This window comes from Lates calcarifer, linkage group LG2, assembly GCF_001640805.2.
Source record: "Lates calcarifer isolate ASB-BC8 linkage group LG2, TLL_Latcal_v3, whole genome shotgun sequence".
Classification (NCBI taxonomy): domain Eukaryota; kingdom Metazoa; phylum Chordata; class Actinopteri; family Centropomidae; genus Lates; species Lates calcarifer.
Genome location: NC_066834.1, coordinates 27,614,938 through 27,627,529, shown reverse-complemented (window position 1 = coordinate 27,627,529; position 12,592 = coordinate 27,614,938). Strand labels below are relative to the sequence as shown.

At 41.2% G+C, this 12,592-nt stretch overlaps 1 protein-coding gene across 1 annotated transcript in view; it reads right to left on the bottom strand.

Annotated features, from left to right (window-relative positions):
• hipk3b (homeodomain interacting protein kinase 3b) overlaps window positions 1-11,912 on the bottom strand; it is a 40,640-nt gene extending 28,728 nt beyond the window's left edge. Inside the window, exons 1-2 of the mRNA XM_018667911.2 lie at window positions 11,548-11,912; window positions 620-1,952 (exon numbers count right to left, since the gene is read on the bottom strand). Of these exons, the coding sequence (XP_018523427.1) occupies window positions 620-1,952; window positions 11,548-11,620 (1,406 nt within the window). The 5' untranslated portion in view covers window positions 11,621-11,912. The remainder of the gene's footprint in view (window positions 1-619; window positions 1,953-11,547) is intronic.
• Window positions 11,913-12,592: the final 680 nt, after the last annotated feature.

The following is a 12,592-nucleotide window of genomic DNA, read 5'->3' as shown; positions in this document are numbered from 1 at the left end:
CAGGTGGTCTTCAAAGACCAGCAGAAAAACGGGTGTCCTTTTAACAAAAACATTAGGTACTGTATGTACAACCATATCATACTCCAGAGCCTGTAGCAGCATATTTACAGTATGTGTGACATTCTGTAACTCCCAACCATTCGTCACTTAATCTAATTACTCAAACTATGTATTAGTGTCAGTTTGCAAATATTTGCCTAGGCATTGAATTCTACTTAATAATTACGAAAGTACAAAGTGAATTCTTTCATTTCTTAGGGCCAAAGCAGCTTGGCCCCGAATGCAAATATTACCAGAAATATTCACAAAATCAATAAACTTTTTTTTTTCTTCTAAAGTCTCAGAGAACACAATTCTCAGCCAGTAGGGACATGAACAGTGAGTTTGGAACTTGCTAGTAAACACTGCAGGGTCACATTTTTTCAGAGTCTGTGGTATGTGGGTCCTAAATAGGCAGGATGTTATGCAGTATGGGAGACATTTCCTTGTTTTGCTAGAGGAAGGATGTTTTTAACCTGTGGTGGTCTGGACAGCAAGAGAGAGACAGATTATTTAATTTGCACTGAACTCAAACAAGCTTCGTTAAAACCAGACAGACTCTCTTCTTTTTTGTACTCACCTATAGTACCGAGACTGGAGGTAAGTGGAGCACACTGCCTTAGACACATGACTGGCAGAGCCAAAGTCTATCACCTTCACCCTGTAGGGTTGCCTCACTGGGTCCACCAGCATAATGTTCTCTGGCTTTAGGTCTGCATGAATCAGACCCATGCTCTTCAGCTTTTTCAGAGCTGTAGCTACCTGCTGTAGCACAGGTCTGATCACTTTCAGGGGCAGGGGGCTGAACTTATTCTGCTTCAGGAAATCATACAGGTTCTGCTCAAGCATCTCAAACACCAGGCAGGTGTGGCTGCGGTGCTGGAAGCACTCAAAGGCTCGCACCAGGTTGTGCTCATCTGCATTCTCCCCACTCAGACGAGCAAGGATGCCAACTTCGATTTGACCCTGCCGTGCATATGAAGGGTGGTTTTTCAGGATCTTCACAGCCACTACCTCACCCGTGCCCCTTTTCCAGCATTTTACAACCTGGCCGAATGTGCCACGTCCCAAGAAATCCAGCACTTCATAAGTATTCTTCATGGAACACAGGACTTCATGCTGTACTACCTGATAGTCCCCATCCCCTCCCCCTGTCCCTCCTGCTGCCCCTACACCCCCAGGCCCCACACCCTGTTTAGAGGGGCCCCCCCCAGCCCCCACGGCTGCAGGCGCAGTCACGGCTGTGTTCCCCACATTCGTCGTTTGCAACATGGCAGGCAACATTGACAGTTCCTCCACAATCTGCATGGTGCTCCCTCGGTTATCCAGCTCCTCACTTTTACGTTTCAGCCCACATCGCTGAGAGCTGTCAGCTGAGTTCAAACCTCCACAGTTCTCTTCTCTGTCACCCTCCTCCTCACCGCCTCCCTCACCTCCTCCACTGCAGCCCTCTCCCCTTCCCCCTCCTCCTGCCCCTGTTGCTCCACTGCTGCCCCCACTTGCTGTGTCTGTCTGCTGCTGCTCCTTGCCCTGTGAGTGGACAACCCCTGCGTCCTGCCGCTGCTGGGCCGCAGCTGGGCCTGATCCTGGTACTCCTCCTCCTCCTCCTCCTCCTCCTCCTCTTTTACCGGGCTGTTGTCTCTGTACGCCACGCACCACCACCGTCTGCACCGGGTACTCTTGTCCTCCACGCACTTTCACACCCACCACGAAGTCTCGGTTCACAAACGAGTGGGCTTGTTTTGTTGGGTGCACAATTCCAAGGGTTCTGCTGTTCAGATAAGTCCGCGGGTGTGCCCTCTCATGGTACACACAGCTGCTGGGCTCAACTTTGAGTTTCTTCACACTGCTAAAGGCACTTGTCTGGGTTTGATAAATGTGTGGTGGGTAGACCAAGACTTGTGAGGCCATACCTGCAGATAAATACAATAAACCGACAGGTCATTAGTTTAGGTGCTTAACAAAAAACATTTACAAAACATTTGGCATGTCAAAAAGAATGGTTTAATTAAAAAAAAACTAAGTTTAAGACTGTGAACAGGGTTATGTTCCAGACTCATACTTTGCTTAAATGCTGAACATGCTGTGCAATACAATAATCTATTTAGTTGTTACATCATCAGTTGAAAAACCAAAGTTCAGACTGTCTCCCAGAGTGTTTTCTCGTCTTCATTTGCTCAAGGTCAAGGGTTAGTTACTATGCGTTAAAAACAGCTGACGGCATCAATCTCATCATGTTGTTTTAATTACTCCTACTTGATGACGTCACAGCTAGTAGTGCCCCACTAACATCTGACCACCCATCACACCAGCATATGCCAAAAGGATTGGAGCAAGAGCGCATGTTGTAGTGGAGCGCTTGAGAGCACCTTCACTATTCTGCCCTATCCTCTGCAATCCCACCAACACCTCCACACAGCTGATGACTAACTTCTCAAAGGTTTGCCTGACCTTTTCCTGCCATTTCCATGCATCCTACTGCAGGTCTCTAGGCAACCAATAGAGAGGGAGAGAGAATAAAAGAGACAGACAAAGAGAGAAAAATAAAGTCACAAAGCATCATCAGGCCCACGTGTCCAATTACCTAAGAAATGGTTTATTCTTCCCTCTTACCCCATTGTGTGAGTGTTTGAGGGTGGATAAAGCAAATCATTCTCGTGGAGACATCTTGCTGAAATATTCCTAAACTCAATTATGTGTAACAGAGAAGGATCAGTGAAGTAACGTAGTAAATTTCATGATCCTGATCATGACCAAACCACATTCAAAACTCACAGTGACCTTATCAGACACTGTCTGTATGCCATACTGGAGCCTGTGACCTACTTTAACTCTGGGGCACATTTACTGAGATACAAGCAGCTCGTCCCCAAAGGATTCCAAACTTTAATCAACAGTGCATCTGCAGAATGATGTTTACCTACATAAAACCAAAATCAGACAAATCTTAATCAGTGTTCTGAGTGCTGTGTATGAACAAGTTTTAGTTTTAATGCTTTATTTCCCCAATTCATTAAAAAAGGACACACAAGTGAGTCAGGTTTGGGCTGTTAGTGGCCCTGTAGTCTCTCCCAAAATATCTCTCCCTGATGGAAAACACACTTGTGTTGTGATAACACCAACGCTGTGAGCCACCCCTTTGACTCTATTCTGAGCAGCAAGATAAGGTCAACCAATTCCCTAGACAGTTCCCTGCACAATCACACCCTGAGTGACTGTTTGGTGGCAGTTTACTTTCTTCTCTGTTAGAAAGAATTTATCAAATTATCCCTAGCAGGGCTCAAAAGGGCAGCCATTTTGGTCATGAATGAAAACAAAATTGGAAGTGCTCCATTGGGAAATTAAAATTGGCCACACTGGCACACCTACAAATAAGTGCCTTGGCCGTCCAGTCTGAGAGCCTACTAAAGTTTCACAAAGGTTCTCACACAATACTCTCCACAGATCACAAGCATTTTCAGTAGTGCTCACTAGACAGTAAATTAACATGTTTCAATGAATTTGTTATGGCAGCTGGCTGGGGCTTTTCTGTGTGGAGTTTGCATGTTCTTCCTGTGCCAGCATGGGTACAGTCCACAGTCCCAAAGCATGCCAGCTGGATGAATTGGAGGTTCTAAATTACCTGCAGGTGTGTCAGTGAATATCTTGCCTGTCTTTGTCTGTCTTTACATATTAGCGCTGAAATACACAGTAGCCCGCCTCTCACCAAGTGTGTGCTGGGATTTGCTTAATTGTTGTTAGGGCAGTTGCTAACATACCTACGTTTATGGTGTGTTGCCTGTAATTTAGAGCCTCATGAAGGCCTCTATTATTCATTACAGTCACTATGTGTAGAATTTGAGAATTTCCCACATTGACACACTAAATGAGTTTCACAATAAGGCACCGGGGCAGATAGCAGTGCATACCAAATTAGAGAAGTTTGTATGAACAATATAATATGATATTCCATTTAGAATCACTTGTAACTTTTTTGAATCAAACTGTCAGGCCAATTCCACATACTGGGTTTGTGTTTCATTCTTAAGATTGTTGGGGGGATAATGGGTCTTTCTACTTTAATTTGATAGTTCACAAAGAGGGTGGGTGGCCTGTTGCTTGCTTCTCAGAACAATCATTTCCTCTTCCACCTCATTCCAAAACATGCTGACAATAACCAAACTATATTTAAAGATGAAAAGAATGTTAAATCTATAGAAGACAACTTACAAACTGTACAAAGACAAAACACGGCAGCGTTAAAAGTTTGAACCAAGAATAATGTGTGGCTTTTTTTCCCTCTTCCTCTACATTCCCATGTGAATGGAAACAATGCAATTAATGATCAAAAATTTAACTATATAGAAGGACTATAACAGTGTTCTAGGCTCTCCATATGAGGGATAGACCAATTGGACGATTATTGGCGCCAATATTCAGCCTTTTGACGCATATCAGCATCAGCCTTTTTTTAATACAACGGCCAATAAGAGATCAATTTAAAACTGGATTATTTTGGTGCAGCCACGCCTCCCTGTCTGAAGTTACTACTCTGTCTCCAGCATTGTCCCACCCACAGCACCATCTGATTGGTTACATGCAGAGCCACGGCAGGGGTAACAGCCAATCAGCAGTGAAAGCTGTGCATGCACAGTGCTCACACACAAGGCGGAGAGGAGAAAAAGTTTTGAGTGGAGAAGCTCTGGAGAGCAGATATATGTTTCTTTATTTACTGTAGAAAACTTTAGGGGGCTATTTCTTTATTTAAGTTTTCGTTTAACTTTGTAAGACATGCTGCGGAGCCTGGGAGCTCCCTGCACTTTTTGTTAGAATTTTAAAACAAAGATGTCTATTGTCTAAGATAAAAAAAATTTAAAAAAAACTTTAACATGTTGCAAATCTGAAATCTGTTTAATAAACTTTTGCTTAAAGGCATTTAAATAAAGTTAAGTGTTGGAGTTTGTATTACTCAAAATTTTGAAATTTTGAATTTTGAAATTTTCAAAATTTCACTTTTACTGCAAATGAATATCCGTTCAAAATATCAGTTATTGGTCTCCTTGACTACTAATAATTGATATCGGTATCGGCCCTGAAAAAACCATATCGGTCTATCTCATATGGTGTGGTGTTATTTTCAAATAGGAATAGCTGATAGAAGTTAAGTAAATACTCAGTCATGTCAGACTTTTTGTGATACAGCCAAATCAAATATTTTTCATGACTTGCACATGACATACTACCTCTGTATTGAGAGTTTTGTCTGTCTGGGAAATAGAGATGTTAATTGTCTGGACTGAAGATACAGAGCAAGCTGTCTGGTGCCAGGCTCCCTTGACGGCTGGAGCCTGCACTTGGACCACTCTCACCAAATGAACAATCAAGAGGTCTAGATTTGCATACCAGCTTAGTATAACACCCAAATTCAATTTAGAACAAAACTTAACTTGGACATCAGTTTATTTCCCTGGCCACAGAAATGCAATCACTAAATAAATGGTAAATTCAAGTCTGACACAAGGATATGTAATAGACAGCCTTTGTTGTTTCAAAGCCAAAAGAATGGCAGCTGCTGCTATTATTACCATCTGGAGCCAAGATACTCCCTTGGACAGCCATGAGGCTCCTCCTGTGGCATCGCATTACATCCTTCAAAGCTGCAGAACCTTTCCAGCAACCTTGAGCCGCTAAGTAATTGCTCACAGTTGAACTTTTGACCCTGGCCAACTCAAAATTAAATTGAGAAGAAAATCAACACTAGACACCTGTTTACAATGAACAAATGGTGCTTACTGATGAACCAAAAGTGTCATCAGACAGAGAAATATAAGTAATAGGTGAGAGGACAAACAAGTAATGACAGTCACAGCATGTTGTGGTGGGTAAACCAAATACAAAGTAATGTCATCATGTGGAGTGTGTTGTCAGAAACTACAAATTTCTATTTCTATTACTTTTTGTGCTGTAGCAAAAGGCAGTTAAATGGTGAGTGATGGTAAGACAGTAACAATTGGTTTATAACAGAAGGAACTACCCAAAACCTGGCCAGTGCGCTGGATACACCCATGCCACGAGGCAGTTAGGAGCTGTAGAAACTATTCATGGCCATGTTGCTTGACTTCACAGTAAAACACAGTGTTGCTGCGATCAGTGCAGTTCACGCTCTGGAGAATGTGATATATTAACGTTTGCCACCCTGCAGCATTTTAAAATAGGCGCCTTAAGCATTCACACTTTTGTTGAAGGCCGATGATCATGGAACTAGCTTGGGTGATAACGTAAACAATCATCTCACATCATAAACAAACAAATAAACATTAGCCCAAAAAGTTTTTAAAAACACATGTTCCAACTGTAATGAATGGACCAACAACAGAATGTCCTCAAATACGCCAAATGCCCCACCACAATTAAGGCTGCCTGATAGTGGTTAAAAAAAAAAAAAAGAGAGTCATAACTTGTTCCATTCAGAATTGAGACCACAACTTTCTCCCATGATTCTTGTAGACATTTTTAACAAGAAAATATTTATTGAAGTTCATTTTGTCTTCATGCAGGCAATACAGCAACATAATTATTAGCACATGGTAAAGGACACACTGCTTCTTTTTGAAGAGACAGCTCATGTGCAACTGCATGAAACACTGAATTCAACTACATCTGTTGTCTACTCTTTAAAAATGCTTTCCTGTTTAAAAAAAATGTAAGTAGTAAATAGCACACCTTTAGCCTGCTTCAATATGTTCGGTCTAACCACAGAGATTTTTTGAATAGTTTACCAAGCCTTTCTGTGACACTTCAGATGGCTGTACACTTTGCGGTCTTACATGTGCTTTTTGAGTAATGTAGGTGCCTATGACTGTCACCACTGTCTTTCCACACAGCAGACAACACAACTTTTTTGCGGTACAGGCAGAACGTTTTTGTCAGAGCTCAAGGTGTATAAATGCATTTACTTTTTCCTCAGAACTGCTGGTCTTCGCCGACTGTGACACATTTTTGCCGTGCCTACAATTTTTTTTCTTCTCATTTTACTCTGCTCCATCTCTCACACATTAGATTAAACGTCTTACCTTTAAAGTGTCAGGGAAGAAATTATGTGCACGTTTTAATGCAATAGATCACGTTGCTAATTGTAACACAAAAATTAGATTGTATGGAGGCTTGAATCAAGATTGAGTTTGTATCTTAACCAAATTGTTTTAGTTGTCTAATCAAATTCTTAACCATTGCATGAACCTAAATGGCTCTGTTTGCTTAAAAATAACCATTAATCATACGCTGAATACTACTGTCACATAATTCAAATTTCGGATGAAAAATGTAATTCTCCTGTAATTTGAGTCCACAGCAGGCAATATGTATTACAGAGTCCATATTCTTTTTCATAAATGTGAGAATTATGTTGGACACAAAGATGCATATATCAGAAAGCCCCACAGTTCAGTGGTGGTGATGAACCTAATTCTTTATCAATTCATTTAAATGGCATTTGGCCTAGCTTCCTAGCTGACAAGCAGCATTGATCTTGGTCAATATGCACAGTAGATACACAGTAGCATTAGGTCACTGTAACATCTGCAAATTTAGGTCTCTGTATGCCTCAACCAAACTAGGTCCGACTACATGTCGTAAGGTCTGGGTAGATGCTCTATCATCCTGGATGTTTTTTTCTTTTCTAAAATTCGCTTCTCGTGATTTTAATTTCATTCACCCCAAGTGACCGAGAAGATGTTTGGTTATAAAATACCAAATCCAGACTGTGGCAATGAAAATGAAGGCACCTAATGTATCCCCTCTCTGCTTCCTGCTGTTATCCCTTGAGCCTACAGCAGTGGTTGTTGTCTTAACTCACAGTCCCACAACCTCTATACACACTGTGGTGCTTGGCTTGTTGCTCGTGAACATGATCTTCTATGCCCATTAGATAAAAAGGCTCTCTATTTTCTCCAGCATGTGATCACATGGTATTTCAACTGTGAACTTATGACTATCATTTAGAAGTCTTCTCCTTCTCCTTCTCCAGATTAGCCCCTGTACACAGGCAATATCCTGTACAGTTGACCATTATGCTGACAGAGATAGTGAATGCTGGTTACACGCACCACCACCTCACAATTTGGTTACACTAGGCACACTATATCACCCTTGATACTGGTTATTCTTGCTTTTTTGTCAGGAACATGTAAAAGATAACAGATGTCAGAGGTCTGATTGAAAACACAGAACAGAAACAGATGCCTGAAATGTACTGTATGTAGGTAAAGTGTAATGTGTAAATATAGAATTTAACAAGTGAAATTATTTGTCAGCCACAGAGAAGCAAAGAAAGAGACTACATATCTGAGAATCACTGACCATTTGTGTCTGTTTCTTTTTCCTCTCAAAAATAACAAAGTAATCAATTTTACATTCAAAGCCACCTGTTTATCACCTCTACCTAACACGTATTAACAGCTGTCACAAAGTTGCATACACTGAAATACTACACGCCCAGACAAGCACTTATATTGATCAGCAAAGTACTGATCATAGTGCCACACAAACTGTTATATTTCTCATTAAACTATCTATGAACAATGCAGCAGAGTGAGTCGTTTTAACTAAAACCATCTATTCTTTCCTCACCAGTTTCTGAACTTAAGTGTCTACTGTGTTATTAGAAACCTTGAGTTCTGGATGCTGTGTGGAACAGACATCTACTTCATGGGAAAATCTTCCACCCATCACTTTTGCGATTCATGCAAGCTACCGCACAACATTTTCTTGTAATGGTGCTCTCCCCATAAACTCTCAATCATTCTGTTTTGTTTACTGCCTTGTGTCTGTATGCTCGCCGCAAGATGACATCACTCAGAAACTAGTCTTTAAGTTGGCCACAGTGCAATACATACAACCAGCTGCCCCCAAGTATAGCCAATCTGTGCAGCGTGACATCACATGACAACATGTTGCTTTTGCCTCCCCACCTCTGTTAACAACCAGCATTACCCGCTAATACCAATTATTGTAGGGGAAAACAGCATTTAAACATTTATTTACTGGCCTTACTGTGCTGCCCTTCTTCTGGCATTACTGGTATCACTATCCCCCACAACCTTGCCTTTGTGGCCTTGCTACTGATAAGCTGAAAAATGTGACAATGTACAGCAAAGAGCAGTGTCTCTGCACAGGGAACTCACACAAACATAGCACCACAGTGCTGCACTGAAGTCTCAAGAGGTTCACAGTATTCACAGATAGTAAGTGGGAGCAGTTTCACAACCATTAATGTTTTTAGACACAGCAGGTTTTGAAACTTGAATATCAGCTCTCTATTCACAACAATGGGTATTTATGTTAAATAAGGAGGGCCTAGACAGCTGGTACTATCTCTACTACACTTCCAAACAATCAAAAAACTAGCAAGTAAAAAAGCAGTAATCCTTGGTCTAGTAACAAGAGCTGTAACTACAGAAAGGGCAGATATGATGGATTATACTTGGGCTCGACAGTGCGAGCATTTCACTCCCGTTTGCGACTAAAATTAGACGTGTGCAAACTGTAAAATGTAATTAGGAGCACGTGTGTGAATAAAAACTATTACAAAATTCAGTCCAGTATTTCCCCTGCCATTGTCTTGGCAGGGCGGCCCTCCCCGTCAATGGGCAAAGAAGAAATTGTAAAGATTAAAGGATCATTTACGTTCCCGTTTCTGTCCCCGCTTTCTGTCTCACGCGCCTCTCTGCGTACCCGCACACAAAAGCGGAAGAGGCGCAGGGGAGACAGGCTGACAACTCGCCACATGAAGTGCAAAAAAAGCTGACATTTTATATATATACGTGGCGAGTTGTCAGCCTATACACACACACTTTTTCTATTCAAAGAAATTAAACCATTTTCGTTTCCCTTAATTAAGAAAAAAACACTATTGAACACATTTTCATTGTGACCCTAAAGTTCTTTATGCGCTCCTAAATTTTTCAACTTAGGAGCATATGTGCGTCAAGCCCCGTTTTAGACCAAACCACACTGCCATGACTGCTGCATAAACCAAACCAGCCAAAACATCCACACAGTGTCTGTGGATGTACCACTGGAATTTTACAGCTTAGGAAAACAAAACAAAAACCCACAATATACCTTACTGCCCCGAGCAACTAGAGAAGTAAAAATACAGGACACACACACGCTGGCAGGGAAAGTACACAACTCTTTAGTCTACACCATGTGTCCACCATGAGAGTCTTGAATTTCTCTTTCCGGTTTCACCATTTCACAAACACCATGGGTTTAGTGGAACCAGGAACTCCAAGTGATGGTTCCCTGCCTTATAAATAGCAGGTACTGCAGACTATATTGCCTGCAATTACATAGGCTACTTCTGTTTTGCTAGTGGGTGGTGGTAAAGTCCAAACCCTCACCTACGAGCTCAACTATTAACCCTATATCTGCTCTTAAACATGAGACCACCACCGTCATGATGGTATAAGACCAAGTAAATTATTACAGCCACGTTTAGTATGATCAACTTGACATTAGTTCCAACTTGGGATGCTTACACCCCCTGTCTTTAACGGTTTTTGCTTATAAATTACAATTCTTAATGTTCGTATTTTATTTTATTTTTTCATGAATGCACTTTTTGTTGTGTTGGTCTAACAATTTTGGTTGTGATGCACAACAACGGAGTGAACGCAGCACCGCTGGCCAAAGTGACCAAAATATGTGACAATATCAACGGACAAAGCAGTTAGTTTTCCACCCTGAAAGAAGCTTGCAAGATATAAACTACCAAAGCTATCCAGGTCCAGCAAGCTGTTTTGAGACAAAACCACGACAAACACGTGTAAAGGAGCCGCCGTACCGAACATCTTGTACAGATTTAGACCAGGTAGATTCCAGAATGTGTGTGTTTCACTATAGGCTACTTTATTTTATTTTTCCCTAAGTTATCGTCACATGTACAGCACTGCCGCCTCCAAATTTACATTTTGGGATTATGTGAATTCATAGGTCAATTAACTTTTGGTGTGCAATATTTTGCTTGGTTACCGAAGTCACTTACAAAGCCAAGAGTTATCTATATGTGAAGTAACAATATAACACTCACAAGTTCAGTCGCTCGGTCCACGTTGTCCATTGATAGCAGGTTAATGTTGGCTGAATCGACTGTATTAGCATTATTCATAGTTTACATATGATCTGAGCAACATGTTAAAAAGGAAATCGACGGGTCGCCGTGACAACGCCGAAATAACAAACACTGAAGAGGGTCCGGTGCACTCACGGTAATAATTAGTACCAACGTCATCGCCACCGCTATTTGGCACGATAATAAAAAAGAATTCACCGCTAGTAAACTAATTACCTTAAGTGCTGACATAGAGAGCTAGGTGCGACGATATTGTTGAAACCTTATACAGCTAAAGGCTCGCAAGCTAAGTTTGTAGCTAAGTTATGACTTTGTATTACGTCACATTTAAACTATTGTTTCAAAGGTTAAGACAAACAAATATCATTATTGACAGCATTCAACCAACAACTCACCTTCACATAGAGTCACTATAAGTATAATCCAGGGCTTCTCTGAACATGTTATGGACTTATAAATCCATACCATGCACAGTTCGCCTGCATTGCTGCCATCTTGTCCTAGACGACAGGAAGGGAGAGCTCGCTCTCGGTAACGCCACCATCTCCCACATTTTCAAACATTAAATAACTCCTGCATATGAGCGTCCACAAACACCACACCGAGCCCAGGTTGTAGCTACACTGTTCAGATTCGTCTCCTTCCTCTTTGGGCGATGTAGCCCATCTCTGAAAGGGTGTCCGTTACCCCGTCTAGACGTGCGGGTCCGCGGCCCTGCCAGCCTCTAACATGTCCCTTTTCTCTAGCAACTGCAAGCAAATGTTTGTGAACTGACGGCATTGGCCAGACCAGAGTAATCGATCAGCGAGCAGGTACGTTTGCAAAGATTCAGGATTCAGATGTACAATAGGCTATATGAACGTGAAATACAATACAAAAGAGCAAAATGGGACAAATTATCGTCACTAAAAGAGCTTGATATTAATAAAAAAAAATTGATGAGAAGATAGATATAGTGTAAAGATATGGTGAAAGGTTTAACTATGTGGGATGCGAGGAATGAAGGAACGAGCTACTGTGACCAGAAGGGTCATGGTGTACTTGTGAATAAAACACACTCAAGTTATGGGTCTTCGTTCTGCATTCGCTTACCTGCAAGTTGATAGAAAACACAGTGGATAGTCTCGTTATTAAACAAACCCTGAAACTAATGCAGTAGAAAACAGGGTTGAAAATGCTTTACAAATAATAACATTGAATTGTAATGGGTCAGGTACATGAATTGTGTGATTTATTCAACAGGCATGTGCATAACTGATAACTGTGTTGAAAGCATATTATGCAAATGTGTACAAAAGCTCTTAAGCCATGTACAATATCACAGATCAGTGTTTTTCATATTTGATATCTGAAAATGTAGTGGAACATCCAGCAATAATTAATTTTCTTTTATCTTTAGCACAGTGTAAACAGAGTGTTTTTTAGGAAATTACTGGTAGA